At 66.5% G+C, this 18921-nt stretch overlaps 4 protein-coding genes across 4 annotated transcripts; 2 read left to right on the top strand and 2 right to left on the bottom strand.

Annotated features, from left to right (window-relative positions):
• Positions 1-2760: 2760 nt before the first annotated feature.
• Positions 2761-4878, bottom strand: LOC128932746 (sulfotransferase 2B1-like). The gene is made up of 6 exons (XM_054269440.1): positions 4740-4878; positions 4111-4319; positions 3840-3966; positions 3675-3769; positions 3319-3499; positions 2761-2876 (listed from the first exon to the last, which is right to left on the bottom strand). The coding sequence occupies exons 1-6, from the start codon at positions 4876-4878 to the stop codon at positions 2761-2763; spliced, it is 867 nt and encodes a 288-aa protein (XP_054125415.1).
• Positions 4879-5988: 1110 nt separating this feature from the next.
• DPEP1 (dipeptidase 1) lies at positions 5989-10000 on the top strand. The gene is made up of 10 exons (XM_054269589.1): positions 5989-6101; positions 7421-7553; positions 7916-8048; positions 8142-8292; positions 8385-8454; positions 8669-8845; positions 9001-9085; positions 9159-9234; positions 9394-9529; positions 9824-10000. The coding sequence occupies exons 1-10, from the start codon at positions 5989-5991 to the stop codon at positions 9998-10000; spliced, it is 1251 nt and encodes a 416-aa protein (XP_054125564.1).
• A 1698-nt stretch (positions 10001-11698) lies between these two features.
• CHMP1A (charged multivesicular body protein 1A) lies at positions 11699-15453 on the bottom strand. The gene is made up of 7 exons (XM_054269445.1): positions 15403-15453; positions 15205-15224; positions 14584-14661; positions 14230-14376; positions 12937-13065; positions 12672-12859; positions 11699-12516 (listed from the first exon to the last, which is right to left on the bottom strand). Exons 1-7 carry the CDS (start codon positions 15407-15409, stop codon positions 12495-12497), a joined length of 591 nt encoding a protein of 196 aa, XP_054125420.1. The 5' UTR covers positions 15410-15453; the 3' UTR covers positions 11699-12494.
• Positions 15454-15510: 57 nt separating this feature from the next.
• On the top strand, positions 15511-18866 carry CDK10 (cyclin dependent kinase 10). The gene is made up of 14 exons (XM_054269588.1): positions 15511-15572; positions 15749-15890; positions 15978-16050; positions 16443-16514; positions 16607-16709; positions 16826-16907; positions 17253-17320; positions 17469-17521; positions 17616-17685; positions 17762-17821; positions 17909-18032; positions 18113-18252; positions 18351-18403; positions 18483-18866. Exons 1-14 carry the CDS (start codon positions 15511-15513, stop codon positions 18578-18580), a joined length of 1200 nt encoding a protein of 399 aa, XP_054125563.1. The 3' UTR covers positions 18581-18866.
• Positions 18867-18921: the final 55 nt, after the last annotated feature.

Below are 18921 nucleotides of genomic sequence, written 5' to 3'. Positions count from 1 at the left end.
TCAGTTTCCCCTGTGAGACGCCCCCAGTGCCCCCCAGCTTTGGCTGCCCCAGTGAAGGCCCCCAGCCCCAGTCTAACGTGCCCCAGTGAGACTCCCCCCATCCTGGTGTGCCCTGGGGACACACGGGGTCCCTGCCAAGCCCTGCCCTGCCACCAACCCCCGGCTGGGACATGGAGAAGGTCCCGGCCCCGCAGTGCAGGACACCCCCAGCACTGCCCGTCGAGCCCCGCTGTCCCCTCGGTCCCCTCGGTCCCCGCTTCTCTGTCACTGTGACCTTTGGAGGCTGCATGATCCCCCAATAAAGCACCGCCCTGTGCCCACCCTCCTGCTCTCTGGGTGCTGATCCCACCCTCGGGGGTCACTGGGGTGGGTGGGCAGGCCGGCAGCTCTGGCTGCTGCCGTGTCCCTCGCGGTGACACCGGTGCCCTGCCCGGTGACCAGAGCCGAGGGCAGCGCCCCCGTTCCGGTGTCCGGGGCCGGGAGAGAGCCGGGAGCGCCGGAGCAGCCGCGGCTTTGATGTGCCAGGGCCGGAGCTCACCCTGCTGTGCCACGGCCCCGAATCCAGGGCACGGAGCGGGGAGAGGCGGCCACGGAGCCGGCCCTGCTGCCCGGCACACGGCCACTGCCACGTGCCATGGGCTGTGTGCCATGTGCTGTATGCTCTGTGCCATGTGCCACATGGCATGTGCTATGTGCCCTGTGCCATGTGCTGTATGCCCTGTGCTGTGTGCCCTGTGCCACATGCCATGTGCCCTGTACCATGTGCTATGTATGTACCATGTATGCCCTGTGCTGTGTAACCTGTGCCACATGCCATGTGCTGCATGACCTGTGCCACACCCCGTGTGTCCCCAGCTGTGTTCCCTGTGCCATGTGTGTGCTGTGTGTGTGTATCCTGTGCCACGTGCCATGGGCATGTGCCATGGTCACCTGTAACACGACTGTGTCACGTCCCATGTGCCACACTGTGTGCTGTGTGCCACGCGTGCCGTGTCCCACGTGTGTGTTCCGTGTGCCACATGCTGTGTGCTACGTGCTCTGCCATGTGGCATGCAGTGTGGCATTGCTGTGTGTCTGTTCCCTGTGACATGTGCATTGTCCTGTGTGAGTTGTCATGTTCCCTGTGCCATGTGTTGTCATGTGCTCTATGCCATTTGTCATGTGATGTGTTCTGTGTGCCCTGTGCCACGTGCTGTGTGCCATGTTCCCTGTGCCATGTTCCCTGTGCCAGGTGTCATGTTCCTTGTGCCATGTTCTGTGCACCCTGTGCCACGTGCTGTGTGCCATGTTCCCTGTGCCATGTGCCATGCATCATGCTGTGCCACGTGCCGGGCACTGTGCCACACTCCTGCCATGTGCCGTGTGCTGATGCTGCCAGCATGGTGCCAGCAGATGCTCCTGGCACGGTGACATCCTCAGGGGCAGGGTGTGCCCAAGGCCACCACAGAGACTGAAACCGTGGCCTGGCACAGCCTCACGGGGTCGGGGCCACCTGAGGTGCCACCGAGCTGGGCTCCAGGTGTTGCCATGTCCCTGGGCGCGGGTGCCAGGCTGGCCCAGGTGGGTGTCACTGTCCGGGACAGCTCTGCCGGCCCTTGGGCACCGCTGGCAGCACACGGCAGGGGCAGGGGCGCGGTACCTGCCCCCCCATCAGCCCCTATTTATAGCTGTGATTCATCCCTTCGGGGCGGGATCCCGGCTGTTGCCGTGGAAACCCAAACCTGGCACCGGGAGGATGCAGCGGGGCCGGTCCTGTGCGGGCAGGAGCTGCCCTGGCACCCCTGCCCATGGGGCCGGAGGGTGGGTGCAGAGGGACCCTCGGGGCTGGGAATGGCCAGGGACAGCTCGCTGGGCTGTCCGTGCCAGCAGGAGGGGCTGGCACAGGGGGCAGGGTTGGCAAGGCTGGCACAGGGGACAGGAGTGGCAGGACACTGGTGCCACTGTCCCACAGAGCCCAAGGAGCGTCTCACCAGCTCCCCCCTGTCAGCCAGGCCTGCCCAGGGCTCCTGGTGGTGCCAGGGCCGAGCCCGTTAATCACTGACTGAGCCTCTGCTGCCCGGGGGGCTCCACGGGGCAATTCCTTGGCAGGAGAGGGGCTGGGGGCTCCACGGGGCAATTCCTTGGCAGGAGAGGGGCTGGGGGCTCGGGCCGCTCCTGCCCGGCACACCCCAGGGTGCTGGGGGTGGAACGAGCCCCGCGGTGCCAACACCCAGCAGGGAGATGGGCAGGGGGAGCACCCAGCCGGGGCAGGGGGCACTGGAGGGAGGGCCCCGGGTGCTGCTGAAGGAGCCAGCCCCGTGCCACGAGCCGTGCTGTGCCCTGTCCCCACGCTGTGACCCCGCCCGGGCCGTGCTGCCCCCCCGGTCATTGTCCCCGCCCGTTAATGAGGTCCCCGGGGATGCGTCCCCACCCCGATGTGCTCCTGATAACAGCAGCTGTTCCTGATAACAGCAGCGCTTCCCGCCCCGCTCCCATGGGAATCGCTGCCTTCCAGGGAACAACAATAAATATTTATTTCCGCAGGGCGGGATGGGCGGAAAGAGGGGTCACGGCCACAGCCCCGGGCCGGGGGAGCGGGAGCACGGGCATGGCCACAATGCAGGGCGGGAAAAGCTCCCTGGGCCCAGCGAGGAGGAGGGACGGTGCTCCCAGACCCCCAGCCCCGGGGGGGGTGACACAGGGGGGGTTTGGAGGGGCCCTGCAGGGTCTCCACGTGGTTGTCAGCAGGTGAGGGCTCAGCGCCCCCCAAGCCCGGCTCCCTCAGGCCATGGGCCACTGTGTGGGCAGCTCCGTGTCCCCCATCTCCTCCTGGTAGCGCCGGTTGAAGAGGGCGTTCTGCTCGGGGGAGAAGTGGCTGCGCCAGTCCCCCACCACCCCTGAGGGACAGAGGGACAGCCAGTCAGGGTCCCTGTCCCCACCACCCCTGAGGGACACAGGGCACAGGCACTCAGGGTCCCTGTCCCACCACCCCTGAGTGACAGAGGGACAGCCAGTCAGGGTCCCTGTCCCATCACCCCTGAGGGACACAGGGACTGGCAGTCAGGGTCCCTGTCCCTGTCCCCACCACCCCTGAGTGACAGAGGGACAGCCAGTCAGGGTCCCTGTCCCATCACCCCTGAGGGACACAGGGACTGGCAGTCAGGGTCCCTGTCCCTGTCCCCACCACCCCTGAGGGACAGAGGGACAGCCAGTCAGGGTCCCTGTCCCATCACCCCTGAGGGACACAGGGCACAGGCACTCAGGGTCCCTGTCCCCGCGGTGTCCCCGCGGTGTCCCCACAGTGTCCCCGCGGTGCCGCACGCCCCCAGCCCCGCTCACCCTTGCGCATGAAGCGGCCCTGGCTGTGGTCCATGATCTCGGCGGGGATCAGGGAGTAGTTGGCCATGGCGTTGTCCCGCATGGCCGAGAAGCTGCAGTGCTGCTCCAGGGCTGCCAGCGTGCCCGGTGCCAGCGGGCACCCCAGGAAGGTGCTGAGGCGCTGCGCGGTGCCCCGCAGGTCCTGCGGCGGGAGCGCGGTCAGCACCGGGCACCGGGACAGGGACGGGGACACGGCGGGGCTCACACCAGGGACAGGGACGGGGATGGGGACACGGCGGGGCTCACACCGGGGACAGGGACGGGGACACGGCGGGGCTCACACCGGGGACAGGGATGGGGTGGGGACACGGGCTCACCTGGTGCAGCTCCTCGTAGGTGACATAGAGGATGTCCAGGCGGTGCCGCTGGCCCAGCCAGCCCTTGACGTGCTCAAACCAGGAGCCGTAGTGCACTGGGGGGAGGCGGGGGGTGATGGGGAGCCCTGAGGCTCAGTCCCCCCCCCCAGACTCCCCCGTCCCTACCTGTGCCCTCGAGGAACTGCGTCAGGAAGGCGTCGAAGGAGCTGGGGTCGGGCAGGAACTTGGCCAGGTGGTGGAAGTGGTAGAAGGAGACGGCCACGTCTTTGGGGTTCCTGGCCACGTAGATCACCTGGAGGGACGCAGAGTCACCCCGCAGCCGGGGGGATTCCCCTGCACCCCGCTCAGAAATCCCCCAGCGTTTCCCGGCTGCGGGAAGCCCCGGGGGTGCAGGATGTCCCTGCAGGGCCCCCCGGAGCCCTGGGACCGCTCTGACCTTGGCCTTGCTGCGCTGCAGGGCGGGGGCCAGCACGGGCGCGGGCAGGTGCGTGGTGAGGAGCCGCGGGCCGCCCGTGTCCCGCAGAGCCTCCCGGCAGTAGATCTGCTCCAGCCACGGCGCCCTCTCCCAGTTGGGAATGGTCTTGGCCGGCCGGGCGTCGCCGAGGCTGAAGAGCAGCGTCAGGATCTCCTGCATCCAGGTGGTGCCTGCAGGGGTGGCTGTCAGGGCAGGGCCGCGGCACCATGGCACGGCACGGCACGGCATGGCATGGCATGGCATGGCACTGCCCTGGCACGGGTAGTACGGATTGGCACGGCAAGGCACAGCTCAGCCTATCCCATCCCATCCCATCCCATCCCACCCCGACCCCTCCTGTAGCAGCGGCTGGTCTGGCAGTGCCGTGTGCCCCTCCCCGAGCCCCCAGGGACACCAGGCTGGGGCTGGGGACAGCGGGGCAGCAGGACAGGGGCTCGGGCAGCACCTCCTGGCCAGGGGTCCCGGTGCTGTGCCAAAAGTCCAGCGGGACCCGGTCCGGGTCTGTCCCAGCCCCGGCAGCTCCGAGGGAGCTCCCGCCTCAGCCCGGGCTCCCAGCCCCGTCCCCCCCCGTTGTCCCCGTGTCCCCTCACCCGATTTGGGGTAGGTGGCGATCAGCACGTCGCTGGGGCGGAAGGTGAAGGCGGCGGCGAAGCCGAGGGACTCCTGGGTGTGGAGGTGGCCGGGCAGGGCGATGCCCGCGAAGGTCTCGGTCACCTCCATGCGCTCCATGGCCCGGCCGGGCGGGACGCGCCGGGAGCCGCTTAAATAGCGCAGAAAGAGGAAGCGGCCCCGGCGGGCGGGGGGCCGGAACCCCCCGGCACATTCCTGCCGGGGAGCCGGGAATCCGCGCTGGGGCCAGCGCCGGGAGAGCGCGGCTGGCAGGGGCTGCCCGCACCCGGGATGGGATGGGATGGGTGGGGTGGGATGGGAATCCTCCCGTTCCAGAGCCACCGCCGCAGCCGGGGAAACGCGGGAGCCGCGTCACCTCGGGCAGGCCCGGGAAGGCCGAGCGATGCCAGCCCCACACCGTGCCCACCCCGGCTCCCCGTGCCTGGCACCGCAGGAGGGGTTCCCATCAGGAACACCCCAGGATGAGGTGTCCAGCCGGACCGGCCATCTCCGCGTGGCTCCATGCCATTCCCGAAGCGCCGCCAAGGCCTCGCCGGGAAGGACGGCACAGCTGGAGCCGGCAGGGATGCTCAGCGTGGCGGTGCCTCAGTTTCCCCTCGGGACTCTGCAGCGGGACCGGAGTGCGGGGACCCGAGCGCACACGGAGCAGCAGCAGCAGCCCCACAGCCGGCCGTGCCACCCCGCTGTTGCCCCCGGGCATGCGGCGGCTCCGGCTCCACGGCAGGGGTGGCTCTGGGGGGGCCGGAGCCCATCCCAGCCCCGTCACCGCACGCAAGCCGGAAAAGTTCATTCACAGCCATCGCAGGCAGGGACCGCCCGAGTGTCCGGGGCCGGGGTGAGCGGGGCCGGGGGTCCCGGGGGTGCCAGTGCCGAACAGGGGGTGCCGGGGAGGCTGAGGGGCGGATGGGACTGGCGCTTTCCCAACTGAAGAATGTCTGGGCTTCATTAGAGGGATCGGGAGCGTCCCCGCGGCTCGGAGGAGAGGCCGAGGCACGGCCCGGCCACCGGGGCTGGGCTGGGGAGGCCGCGAGGGAGCCCTGGCACTGCCAGGCGGGCACAGGGCAGCCAGGGAGGGGAAAAGCCGCGCTCCTGGTTATTCATTGACGGCGGGAGGGGACGGAGGAGCGCGGAGCGGCCATCCCAGTGCGTGCGCTCTCACGGCGGTGCCGGTCCCCCCCTGTCCCCAGCAGCAGCAGCCAGCGGGAGAAGATGCCCGGCGGGAGCGTGTGGGTGCTGGTGCTGGCGCTGGCACTGCCCAGCACTGGACAGCAGCACCTGCAGGAGGCCGAGCGCATCATGAGCACCACGCCGCTCATCGACGGGTGAGCAAAGGTCACCGGGCCCGCAGCGCGCTCGGCTGCTCCCTCCGTGTGGGAAAACCCCAGCTGGGAAACCCTGCTGGGACAGCCCGGGGGGCGTTCCGGGCCCGGGCACCCCTGGGCCGTGCGGGAACGGGGAGCAGATCTCCCCGGGGATCCCCGTGCCGGCACCCCTGGGCTGTGCAGGAATAGGGGACAGATCTCCCCGGGGATCCCCGTGCCGGCACCCCTGGGCTGTGCGGGGACAAGGAACAGATTTCCAGGGGATCCCCGTGCTAGGGACCTCGGGAACAGGGGACAGCTCTCCCAGGGGATCCCCGTGCCAACATCCCGGGGCTCTGTGGGGACAAGGAACAGATTTCCCAGGGGATCCCCGTGCCAGGCAGCCCAAGGCTGTGCAGGAATAGAGGACGGCTTTCCGAGGGGATCCCCATGCCAGGCACCCCGGGGCTGTGTGGGGACAAGGAACAGATTTCCCGCGGATCCCGTGGCACGGTCCGTGCACCGAGGGGATCCCCGGCGCCGCAGCCCGGCGGGAGCGGGCAGGGTACGGGAAGCCGGGGCTGGGCTGCCCCGGGGGAAGTTCCCGCTCAGTGCTGACGGTGTCCCTGCTCCCTTCTCGGGAGCCTCAGGAGGCGCCGGGCCCTGCAGCTCTCCCTGGTGGAGCAGGGCAGGGGAGCGGGGATGTGGGACCGTGACAGGAGCAGGAAGTGGCACCAGCCCAGACCCTGCCACGTCCCCAGGGGCACTGCTGGGTGTGGGATGGGTGTGCCAGGATGTCCCTGCGGTGACATCCCTGCCGAGGGGGTGTTGGGCTGGCTCCCCTGGGTGTGAGGTTGGAAAGGTGCAGGGGAGCATCCTCAGGGGGGGTCCCACAAGGCCCTGTCCCCTGGGAGGGACCTGTCTCCAGTTCCGGGCTGGAGCTGCTTGGGGGGCTTGTGGCTGAGGGGACAGCTGGGGAGACAGACAGACTGGGGAGGGAATGGATGGATGATGGATGGATGATGGATGGATGGATGGATGATGGATGGATGGATGGATGGACTGATGGATGGATGGATGGATGATGGATGGATGGATGGATGGATGGATGGATGGATGGATGGATGATGGATGGACGGATGGATGATGGATGGATGGATGGATGGATGGATGGATGGATGGATGGATGGATAGATGGATGGAGGGATGCATGGACAGATGGATGGAATGACAGTCAGATGAGGGCACTGTGTGTGTGGCCAGCCAGCAGGGTGGGCAGCCTGCGGACGAGTGGGCCGAGGGCCAGGCCCCTCCTCAGTGCCCACCCTGTCCCTGCCCAGGCACAACGACCTGCCCTGGCAGCTCCTCCACAAGTTCTACAACCAGCTAAGGCTGCCAGCAGCCAACCTGACCCTGCTGAACGACACCCACACCAACATCCCCAAACTGCGCCAGGGCCACGTGGGCGGGCAGGTGGGAGCACCGGGGCGGGCACTGGGGAGGGCAGGGGCACCAGGGAGGGCACCAGAGTGGGTGGGAGGGCACTTGGGAGGGCAGGGGTACCAGGGAGGGTACCAGGGAGGGTACCAGGGAGGGCACCAGGGTGGGTGGGAGGGCACTGGGGAGGGCAGGGGCACCAGGGTGAGCACTGGGGGTCTTGGGGCAGCACCAGAACTGGCAGAGATGTGGGGGGGGGGCAGCAGGGTGGGCAGTGGGGTGAGCAGTGCCCGTGCTGACAGGGTGCCCACGCTGACGGGGTGCCCGCACTGATGGGGTGCCCGTATTGATGGGGTGCCCGCACTGATGGGGTGCCCACACTGACGGGTGCCGGGCAGTTCTGGTCGGTGTACGTGCCCTGCGAGACGCAGAACAAGGACGCGGTGAGGCGCACGCTGGAGCAGATGGACGTGGTGCAGCGCATGTGTGACCTGTACCCAGAGACCTTCCTCTGTGTCACCGACAGCAGCGGTGAGCGGGCACGGGGACGGGCACCGCGGGGACGGGCACAACGGGGCTGCCGAGGGTCCCGCCCGCCCCGCTGATGTCCCCGCCCTCCCGCAGGCATCCGGGAGGCGTTCCGGACCGGGAAGGTGGCCAGCCTGATCGGGGTGGAGGGCGGCCACTCCATCGACAGCAGCCTGGGCGTCCTGCGCACCCTGTACCGCCTGGGTGCCCGCTACATGACCCTCACCCACAGCTGCAACACCCCCTGGTAGGGCCCCCGGGGGCACGGAGGGTGGCAGCGCTGCCATGGGGGGATGTGGTCAGAGGGGTGTCCGCTCTGATGCTCTCCCTGCTCTGCAGGGCTGACAACTGGCTGGTGGACACCAACGATGAGGAACCTGTGCACCACGGCCTCTCACCCTTTGGGAAGGTGAGGAATAACATCAGAGGTGCCCAGGAGCAGTGGCATTGGAGGAATGTGGTACTGGCACCCACTGGCACCATGCTGGGCGCAGTGTTCCATCCGTCTGTCCGTCCATCCCCCTGTTCCCCCAGCCAAAGCCACCCAAGCAGTCCCAGACATGCCCAGAGGGGACCCCTCCCATGTCCCCCTCAGTCCCCAGCCCTGTCCCCTGTCCCTGCAGATGGTGGTGGAGGAGATGAACCGCCTGGGCATGATGGTGGACCTGGCCCACGTCTCAGTGGACACCATGAAGATGGTGCTGAACATCTCCAAGGCCCCCGTCATCTTCAGCCACTCCTCTGCCTACAGCCTCTGCCGGCACCGCCGCAACGTGCCCGACGACGTGCTGCGGCTGGTGGTGAGCGTGGGGCACAGCCAGGGGCACCGGGGGCACAGCCAGGGACATGGGGGACTCTGGGGGCACAGACAGGGACATTGGGGGGCTCCGGGGGCACAGCCAGAGACATGGGGGGCTCTGGGGGGCTCTGGGGGCTCAGGGCTGCTCCTCCCCAGGCCTCCACGGGCAGTTTGGTGATGGTCAACTTCTACAACGCCTACGTGACCTGCAGTGACAAGGCGCAGCTGTCGGACGTGGCAGGTGAGGGGGTGCCCAGGTGGCTGGGGGTGCCAGTGTCCCCCCCTGCCCTGCTCACCCCCGTGTCCCCCCACAGACCACATGGACTATGTGAAGAAGGTGGCCGGTGTCCAGGCTGTCGGCTTCGGGGGGGACTACGACGGGGTCTCGGGGTAAAGGGGGTGATGGATGGGATGGGATGGGGTGGGATGGGATGGGACAGCGTCCCCACCATGGGGACATCCTGAGGGGCAGGGGTGTCCCCTCTGCACCCTGTGTGGGCAGCTGGGGGTGCTGGGGGTGGCCCAGCTGTGAGCTGTGGGGTGGCACAGGGTCCCCACCGGCCTGGAGGACGTCTCCAAGTACCCCATGCTGGTGGCCGAGCTGCTGGCGAGGAACTGGACGGAGCAGGAGGTGAGGGGAGCCCTGGCTGAGAACCTGCTCCGGGTCTTCAGCAAGGTGGAGGAGGTGAGCGGGGCATGGGGAGCACGGGGCACAGGGAGGGACGGGGCAAGGGGACCTGTGGGGACACGAGTGGCACTGGGAGCATTGGAATGGGGATGTATGGGACACGGGGACACTTGGGGCAGCAGCCACAGGTGGAACATCGGGGCATGTGGCACTCAGGAATTTGTGGGTACACAGGGAGGCACGGGGACACACGGGGCACAGGGACGTGTGTGGGATGGTGGCACAGGGACGTGCGGGGTGGCAGGGGCTCCGTGCCCCTCTCACTGGGAGCCCACGCTGTGCCCACGGCAGGTGAAGAGGAGCCTGCAGGGCACGGCTCCCCTCGAGACCCCCATCGCCTTCGAGGAGCTGGAGAGGTCGTGCAGAACCAGCTACGGCTACTCCAGCGGCGCGGGCACCGCCCGGGCCCCGCCCGCAGCCCTGGCACCGCCGCTGGCCCTGGCGCTGCTCCTGGCCCTGCTCTCCTAGCGCCCGCCTGGCACCGCGGGCCTGGCACCGTGCCCGGGGCCGCCGGCCGGGGCGGATCCTGCGCTCCTCCCGACCGGCAAAATAAATCCGTGACTCGAGCAGCGCCCGCAGCGAGCGAGCGAGCGAGCGTCCGTCCGTGTGCGGCGCTGCGGCACAGCCACCGGGTCCTGCATGGGGGTGCTGGGACACCCTGGCATGTCACCGCTCTCCCCGGCGTGCCCCCGGCAGTGTCACCGCTCACCCCGCGTGTCACCGGCCGGGCAGAGCCGCGGGGTCCCGCCCCGCACACCGGGAAGCTGTACCGGCACCGGGAGTGACACATCCCCGCAGCACCTGGCCAGGGCGGCTGCGGAGCTGCCTCCGCAGGATGCTTCCATTAATCATTAGCTAATTAATTGGGTACTTAATTATCTCCTTAGCAATTTCCTCTGGCATTCAGGAACAGCCTGTCTGGGGAGCGGAGGCGGCGGAACAGGCAGGAGGAGAAGGGGAGCCATCGTCTTCCTGTGGCATTCGGGATTTGGCTGAGGCACAGCGCCCGCCTGCCAGCCGGGCACGGGGCAGGGAGGGATGGGCATGGAAAGGGACGGGGAAGGGACAGGAACAGCAGGGGAGGGATGGAAGCAGGGAAGGGAAGGGACAGGAACAGCAGGGGAGGGATGGAAGCAGGGAAGGGAAGGCTGCACCCTCAGCCCCGCTCCTGCCATCGAGGCTGCTGTGGGCAGGTGCTGATGGCAGCATGGCTATGGTGCCACCTCGGTGCGGTGACAAGCCCGGGGTCTCCCCTCGGCGTCCCAGATTGTCCCCAGAAGGGCTGGGAACGGTGCAGGGAGCTGGGCTGGCCCAGCCTGAAGGGGAAGGGAGCTGGGCTGCAGCTGCTCCTGCTCACCCTGGTGCCCCTGTTTGGCCACACAAAAGGGTCAGGTCCCTGCAGTGAGGGAAGGGGGTTGTCCTCACCCTCCAGAATCCCCAGAGTGGGCACCCCGAGGCACTTCCCTGCTCCTGGATGGGCAGAGGCTCTGGGAACAAGAGCAGTCCCTCCCTGCTCCCCCTCAGCTCCAGGGCAGCCCCTGGCACCAGGTCCTGTCCCGGGACAGGGGATCAGACAGGGGGACCACAGACCCCGGGTGCATCCACCCCCCCCAACACACACTGGGCTCTTCAGAGATTGTTTATTTAAACCCACAGAAGGGCGTGGACACGGTTTGGGCAAAAAGAAGGCAAATAAGACAAGCTTAAAAAAAAAACCACCAATGAAACCACAGAGAGACAGCCCAGGAGAGGGACAGGGGCAGGTCTGGAGCCCCAGGGCTGCAGGGACACCGTGCAGGGAGCCAGGCACAAACCTCCAGGGTCCCCCAGCTTCCCAGCCGGCCCCTCGGGAGGTGGGACAAGATCCAGTGCTCTGCTGCAGCCCAAAGCTGCCTCCTCCTCCTCCTCCTCGGTGGAGAGGAAGGCTCTGCGTCCCCAGCCACACGCTCCAAGGCCACTGAACTCGGGAAAAACAACCAGCGCAGCAGGAAGTGTTTGTGCCGGGCAGGGGGCCCCACGACACCCCCCAGAGGTGACAGTTCCTGCTGGGACACCCAAAGGAAACGGAGCTTCCTTCCTGGAGAGCTTCCAGCCATCCGGCAGGGCCGTGGGAGGGGCACAAACGGCTCCGGCAGCGCGGGGAGGGGACAAGGGACAGGGGTGAGCAGCGGGAGGGGACACGGAGAGAGAGCAGCCCCAGCCCGGTGCCAGCAGCGAGGGGACAGAGGGACGAGGCACAAGGATGGAGCAGAGCTGTCCCGGGATGGTTCTGCGCTCCCTGTCACACCCACCCAGCAGGGGCACATTTGGGGACGTGTCTGCGGCCCCCACAGCCCCCAGCGCTGGCCATGGCTCCTCACCGTGCAGGCAGGGCCGGGATAACCATTTCCAGCTGGCAGTGCCCGGGGAATGTGGGCATCGACACGCACGGGGCTGGGCAGGGAGGGCGCTCCAAAGGGCACTTCGTGGTACGGGCTGGGCTGTGGCCGGGGGGCACGGAGCAGCACAGGGCAGGGGACAGCGAGGGAGGGGACACCCGGCTGGGGACAGCGAGGGAGGGGACACCCGCTGGCACCGCCCTTCCTGCAAGGCACCGAGCTGCCCAGCCCCGGCCGGGTTTGGGGACCCCTGCAGGCTCTCCTGCTCCTCCCGAGCAGCCCCTGAGGAGCTCAGCCCCCCGCTCAGCCCTGGGCAGGGAACGCCAGAGGGGTTGGGGAGCAGCATCCCTAAGCAGGGAGATCAATCAATCCCCTCAGTGCTCCCCTCAGACAGGGCGTGGGGCCCTGCCAGCAGCAGCACCCCCAGACAAAGCCCCCCAGAATCCAGCACAGCATTCCCACATCCCCACCGGGATCACAGCAGGCTCAGGGAAGGGCTGTCACCCCCCAGAACAGTCCAGAGGCAGGGGGGCTGCAGGAGGGGGTCCTGCTCCAGCAGTGCCATCCACAGCCCCAGGGAGAGCTCAGTTCCTCAGGGCAGCCAGCCTGCAGGGAGAGCAGCACAGGGAGAGCAGGGTCAGGGCAGCAGGAGCAGCCCCAGGGAGGGCCAGGGAGCCCCTGAGAGCCCCCAGGGATGGGCAGCTCCTCCCCTTGAGGCCAGGGAGGGACCCTGGGAGCACAGGGACAGGGACAGCACCAACCTGCGGGACAGCTGGTCCTCCTGGGAGCGCACAGAGCTCTCCCCCAGGGCCGAGGCGCCCTCGGGCAGCTGGCTCAGCTGGTCCATGATCTCCAGCCCGTTCTCCTCGGCGATCTGCACGATCAGGCTGTCCACCTGCTCCTGCGGCGTGCTCAGCGTGGTGGCCGAGCTCATGGAGTCCTCCATGACCTGGCACAGACACAGCCCTGTCCCCCTGCCCGGACACAGCCCCGCCAGGGGTCTCACCCTGCCCGCCCAGCACTCACCGACGTGTGCACATCCAGGTTCTGCACTTGCTGCTCGAATTTGTCCATCACCGCCGACACCTTCTGCAGGTCCATGGAGCTCAGGGCCTTGTCCAGGGCCTTGGTCACCTGGGCCATGTTCTTCGTCACCTGCAAGAGGAGATTGCCTCAGGGATGCTCTGAGGGCTGCAGACAAACCCAAGCACTGTCCTGACCCATCCCAGGTAGGATGAACCTGTCTGAGGGGTCTGACACCACCACCAGGAGCCCTGCTGGGGTCAGCTGGGGACACGGGGGTGCCGGGGGTTGTCACCCTGATTTTTTAAGATTTTTTAAGTTTCGTGATGTTTACATTTTTATAGCAAACTTTCTCACACGCTTCCTGTAAATAACTTATTGTTTTGCATTCTCTTATGGAGGAGGAGGAATTTGATGGACTGTTGGTTTGCCCAGTGTCACTGGAGAGGTGGAACTTTCTCCCTCCAATCCACTGTCACTCTTGGAGGCCTATAAATGTTAGAGTCAGAAAATAAACCTCCCTTTTTCCACCTTGAGAGCAGCAGTGTGTGTGTGCACTCACGTTGTTTTGTGTCCTACAGGGGGTGACTGGGGGCAGAGAGAGGGGAAGCTCCACAAGGGGATGTGTAGCTGTGATATTTTTTGAACAATCCCTTTGCCAGGATTTTTCTCCTGAGAAGGTGTCTCTGGGTGAAACCACCACACACCCAGCCAGCCAAAGGTGTCTCTGGGTGAAACCACCACAGCTGCCACCTTTGGTCAGGCAGTAAAGGGCCGGACGAGCCCAGGCACGTGTCGCAGACATCTTTATGAAAAATTCTTTCCTTAGGATTTTTCCTCCTGAGAAGCTGAGAGGCCTCAGGAACAAAATGCAAACAATGATTATCTGCTGCTGTGAATGCAACACGTGGACCTTTGATTGGTCTATGTTGGATGTTTCTAATTAATGGCCAATCACAGCCCATCTGGCTCAGACAGAGAGTCCGAGACAGAACATTTGTTATCATTCTTTTCTATTCTATTCTTAGCCAGCCTTCTAATGAAATCCTTTCTTCTATTCTTTTAGTATAGTTTTAATGTAATATATACCATAAAATAATCAATCAGCCTTGTGAACCGTGGAGTCAGATCCTCATCTCTTCCCTCATCCTCAGACCCCTGTGAACACGGTCACAGGCCCATCCCATCGGCTGTATTGTATTTAATTCCAACATAAGAGTCAGCTCCGGTCTCTGCCCTGTTCCCAGGCCCCTGTGAGCACCCCCAGGGCTGGGGCAGCCCAGAGCTCTCCCTTACCCCCTTCATGGTGACGGCCGTCTGCACCTTGGAGGCCACGGCGTCCACGCGCGACGCCATGCGCAGCCAGTTCAGCCCCTCGTTGCGCTTGCGGATGGCGTTCTCGGCATAGACACGGGCACACTCCACGTTCTTCTGCTGCAGGGCCTGCCAGGGCAGGGAGAGAGAGCTCAGAGAGAGCCCCTGGGGCTGCCATGCACAGAGAGAGCCCTGGGCTGTGCCATGCACAGAGAGTCCTTCCCAGCGGGGTCTGCCCTGCCCTGGTCCCACAGCGGGCAGGAGGGGATGGCAGTGCCAGGATGGGCCCCACACTGGGGCAGGGGGGGTTCCAGTGCCAGGATGGGCCCCACACACCTTTTTGACTTTGGCCTGCTCGGCCTTGGAGTCCTTCTCAGCTTTCTTGGAGAGCTTCTCCAGCTGCTTGGCAGTGAACTGCAGGGACAGTGAGGGACAGTGAGGGACAGTGAGGGACAACCAGAGCCCATCCAGCCCCACCCTGCCATGGCAGGGACACCTCCCAGGCTGCTCCAAGCCCTGTCCAGCCTGGCCTTGGGCACTGCCAGGGATCCAGGGCAGCCCCAGCTGCTCTGGGCACCTGTGCCAGCCCCTGCCCACCCTCTCAGCCAGGAATCCCTGCCCCATGTCCCATCCCATCCCTTCCCTTCCCTTCCCTTCCTTTCCCTTCCCTTCCCTTCCCTTCCCTTCCCTTCCCATCCCACCCTCTGGCACTGGACAGCTGCTCCCCTTTGTGCCACCGTGCCACTGCCCACCTGTCCCACCCCTGCCACCCCTCACTGGCCACGCTGCCCGACCCCCTGCCCGCGGCACCTCCGGCCACCCCCTCGGGCCGGGTCCCGGTCCCGCCGCAGGACCAGCCCCGGTCAGGTCGAGCCAGCGGGCGGAACCGGGCCCGGGACTCCCCCGGGACCGGCGGTACGGGATGGAAAGGAGGGGAAGGGCCTCCGCTGCTCTCACCTTCAGCTGGAAGAGCGTGTCTGGAAAGGAAGGAGAGCACAGACTCAGCGACGGGGCCGGTACCGGCAGCGGGTGACCGGCGACCCCGCCCACGCTTCCCGGCCGCCAGTCCCGGCTCCGACCCTCACCCCCAGCCCCACCCCTCCCGCCCCGCCCCGGCCCCGCCGGGAGGCGCCGGTACCGCCCAACCCCCGGTACCGTCCATCCTGCCCGCCGCCGCTTCCGGGTTCTGCCGCCGCTTCCGGGTGACGCCGCCGCCGCTTCCGGGGTGCGCGCGCTGAGTCTCGCGAGAGCGGGGTTGGGGGAATGTCACGTGGGCAGCGGGAAGCATTGGGGTGTAGGACGGAGGGGGCGGAGCCAAAAATCCGGTGCGGGGCGGGACTGAGGGCGGGGCAACGAGAGGCGTGGCTAAATGGGGCGGGGCTATCCCGGGGCGGGGTTGCTATTGGTCCCTCTCTAACAACGGTTTCCAGAGGCTTAATGCGTGTGGGCGGGGCCTGAGTGTGGGCGGGGCCTGAGGCGGGATAATAGCGCGCGTGCGCAGAGCGGAACTCGGCGTCGCGGACATGGCAGCGGCTGAGGCGGGACCAGAACCGGCACCGGGACCGGCCGAGCCTGAGCTGGAGCCCCTGCGGCTGCGGCGGCTGCGCGGAGACGGCTTCTTCGAGGTCCCGGCGGCCGATCGGGTGAGTGCGGCGGGTCCCGGGGTGTGGGAGCCGGGGGGTTCCTTCCCGTGAGGAGCCCTCGGGGCTGAGCGCCGGTTTTGGTTTCAGCTGGGACGGTGCCGCAGCGTGAAGGAGTTTGAGAAGCTGAACCGGATCGGAGAGGGCACGTACGGCATCGTTTGTGAGTGCGGGCTGGGCGTCCCTGGGGGTGGCCGTGCGGACCGGGCAGGGCCCTCGGGGTTAATTCCGCTCCCTGCCCGGGTAGGGATGGCGCTTCCACTGGCTGCCCTCCACCAGATCACAGTGCTCGGTCCAGGCTGGCCTTGGGCACTGCCAGGGATCCGGGGGCAGCCCAGCTTCTCTGGGTGCCTGTGCCAGGGCGGTTTCTTACGGACATCCCGTCCCTCCCTGCCCTCGGGAAGCCATTCCCCGTGTGGAATCCCAGCACGGTTTGGGGCGGGAGGCGCCTGTAGCCCCCACAGTTCCCCCTGTGGCTGGGCAGGGGGGCTGAGGTGAGGTGGGGGCAATGCCAGGTGTGTGTCCTGGTGCCAAGGCGGCCTGTGCTGTCCCCAGACCGTGCCCGGGACACGCTGACCAACGAGACGGTGGCCCTGAAGAAGGTGCGGATGGACAACGAGAAGGATGGTAATGGAGGAGGGGAGCAGGGCTGGCTCTGTCCTGGCACTGCCTCCAGGCCGTTCTGCAGCACTGTGTCCCTCCCTCCCTCTCTCCCCCAGGAATGCCCATCAGCAGCCTGCGGGAGATCACCCTGCTCCTGCAGCTCCAGCACCCCAACATTGTGGAGCTGAAGGACGTGGTTGTGGGAAACCACCTGGAGAGGTGAGAGTCCCCTGTGTGTCCTCCCTGTGCCTCCCAAACCTTCCCTGGAGCCCTGGGCTGCCCCAGCAGCCAGAGCTGTGCTGGGGGAGGCTCTGACCTTGCCTTGTGTCCCACAGCATTTTCCTGGTGATGGGGTACTGCGAGCAGGACCTGGCCAGTCTCCTGGAGAACATGCAAACGCCCTTCTCGGAGGCTCAGGTACAGGCTGGGGCAGGATTTGGGTCCAGCACCATTGAGAGGGTGCTGCCATTCCATGAGGGCACTGTGAAGGGCTCCCTAGACCTTGAGCTGGGGGATTCCAGGGATTCTGATGGAGCTGGGCTTTGCTGACTCTCAGGGAAGCCTTCAGGGACTTTGCAGGCTGGGTTTGGGGCTGGAGCAAACTGTCAGGGAAACAGAGCTGGGGGAAAATGCCCACCCAGAACCCCTGGGAGGACACAGGGATGGAGGGACTGCAGGACACCCCAGGGGGTTTGGGCAGTGTGGCTTTGTGCCGTCAGCGCTGCTCCCACAGAGGTGACAGCTCCTGTCCTCTGTCCCCAGGTGAAGTGCATCATCCTGCAGGTGCTCAGGGGCCTGCAGTACCTCCATGAGAACTACATCATCCACAGGTGGGAGCGGCAGGATGGGGCTGGGGGACAGAGGGGGGTCTGGGGACACCTCCCACGTCCTGGGAGCACCGGCAGGGCAGGCAGGCCATGGAACGATGGGATTGGAATTTCTGTGCGCTCTCTCAGCTCCAGCTGCTGTTTCCCACAGGGACCTGAAGGTCTCCAACCTGCTGATGACTGACAAGGGCTGTGTGAAGATAGGTGAGTGCTGGCACCTGCACTGGGCCCTGGCTGCCCTGTGCCACGAGCACAGCTCAGAGCTGGGCTCCCTCCTGACTGCCACTCTCTCTTGCAGCTGATTTTGGCCTGGCACGCACCTACGGGATGCCCCCTAAGCCCATGACCCCCAAAGTGGTGACCCTGTGGTGAGTGGCAGTGCCAGGGTGGGTGTCCCACTGGGATAGGTGGTGCCAGCTCTGACACTGAGTGTCCCCTCTGCAGGTACCGTGCACCAGAGCTGCTGCTGGGCATGACCACCCAAACCACCAGCATTGACATGTGGTAAGGGGGGCTGGGGGCTGCAGGGGGGTCACTGGGGAGGGCTGCACACTGCAGGGGGGTCACTGGGGGGGCTCCTGTGCTCCGCAGGGCTGCTGGCTGCATCCTGGCCGAGCTGCTGGCACACAAACCACTGCTGCCAGGCACCTCTGAGATCCACCAGATCGACCTGATTGTGCAGCTCCTGGGGACACCCAACGAGAACATCTGGCCGGTGAGAGCTCCCTGCCCGTTCTCCCCCTGTCCCTTCTCCCTGGAGCTGCCCTGGCCCCTCCTCACACCCTGTTCCCCCAGGGCTTCTCCAAGCTGCCCCTGGCCACGCAGTACACCCTGCGCAAGCAGCCCTACAACAACCTCAAGCACAGGTTCCCCTGGCTCTCGGAGGCTGGGCTGCGACTGCTCAACTTCCTCTTCATGTATGACCCCAAGAAAAGGTAAAGCCAGGCAGGATGTGGGGTGGGCAGGGCAGGGACCTGTCCCACGCTGTCCCCCAGCCTGGGGTGGTCCCTGCCACTTGTCCTTGTCCCCGCAGGGCCACGGCCAAGGACTGCCTGGAGAGCTCCTACTTCAAGGAGAAGCCCTTGCGTGAGTACTCGCCGTGCTGGGGCGGGGCAGGGCTGGGGGGCTTTGGCCCTGCTGACTGACCCCTGTCTGTGCCCCACAGCCTGTGAGCCCGAGCTGATGCCCACCTTCCCACACCACCGGAACAAGCGGGCGGCCAGCACGGCCCTGGAGAGCCAGGCCAAGCGCAGCAAGCCCTGAGCTGTGCCCTGGAACAGCCTGACGTGTCCTGGCTGAGGAGGATTCCCTCAGCCCAGCAGTCCCAGCGCCATGGGGACGGCTCCTCCATCCACCTGCCCGTGCAGGACAGGGCAGGCTCCGATCTGCGGCCGGGTGAGCAGGGCCCCAGAGCCAGGAGAGAGGAGAGATGGGGCCCGGGGATGCCCAGGCTTGGCAGGCTCAGTCCTGTCCCAGGTGGGTCCTGGTTTGTGCTGTCTGTGGGGGGAACCCCGATTCTGCCATCAATAAAAGCATCTGGCAGTGGCAACATTGCGTTGAGCGACTTCAATCTTTGGTGCCAGCAGCAGGAGTGGGAGAAGCTG

Source organism: Melozone crissalis, unplaced genomic scaffold (assembly GCF_028551555.1).
Source record: "Melozone crissalis strain CALT ecotype California unplaced genomic scaffold, PUWL_Pcris_2 ptg000007l_1, whole genome shotgun sequence".
NCBI classification, from domain to species: Eukaryota; Metazoa; Chordata; class Aves; order Passeriformes; family Passerellidae; genus Melozone; species Melozone crissalis.
The sequence above is the reverse complement of the archived record's forward strand: the minus strand, read 5'-3'. Positions and strand labels throughout refer to the sequence as shown.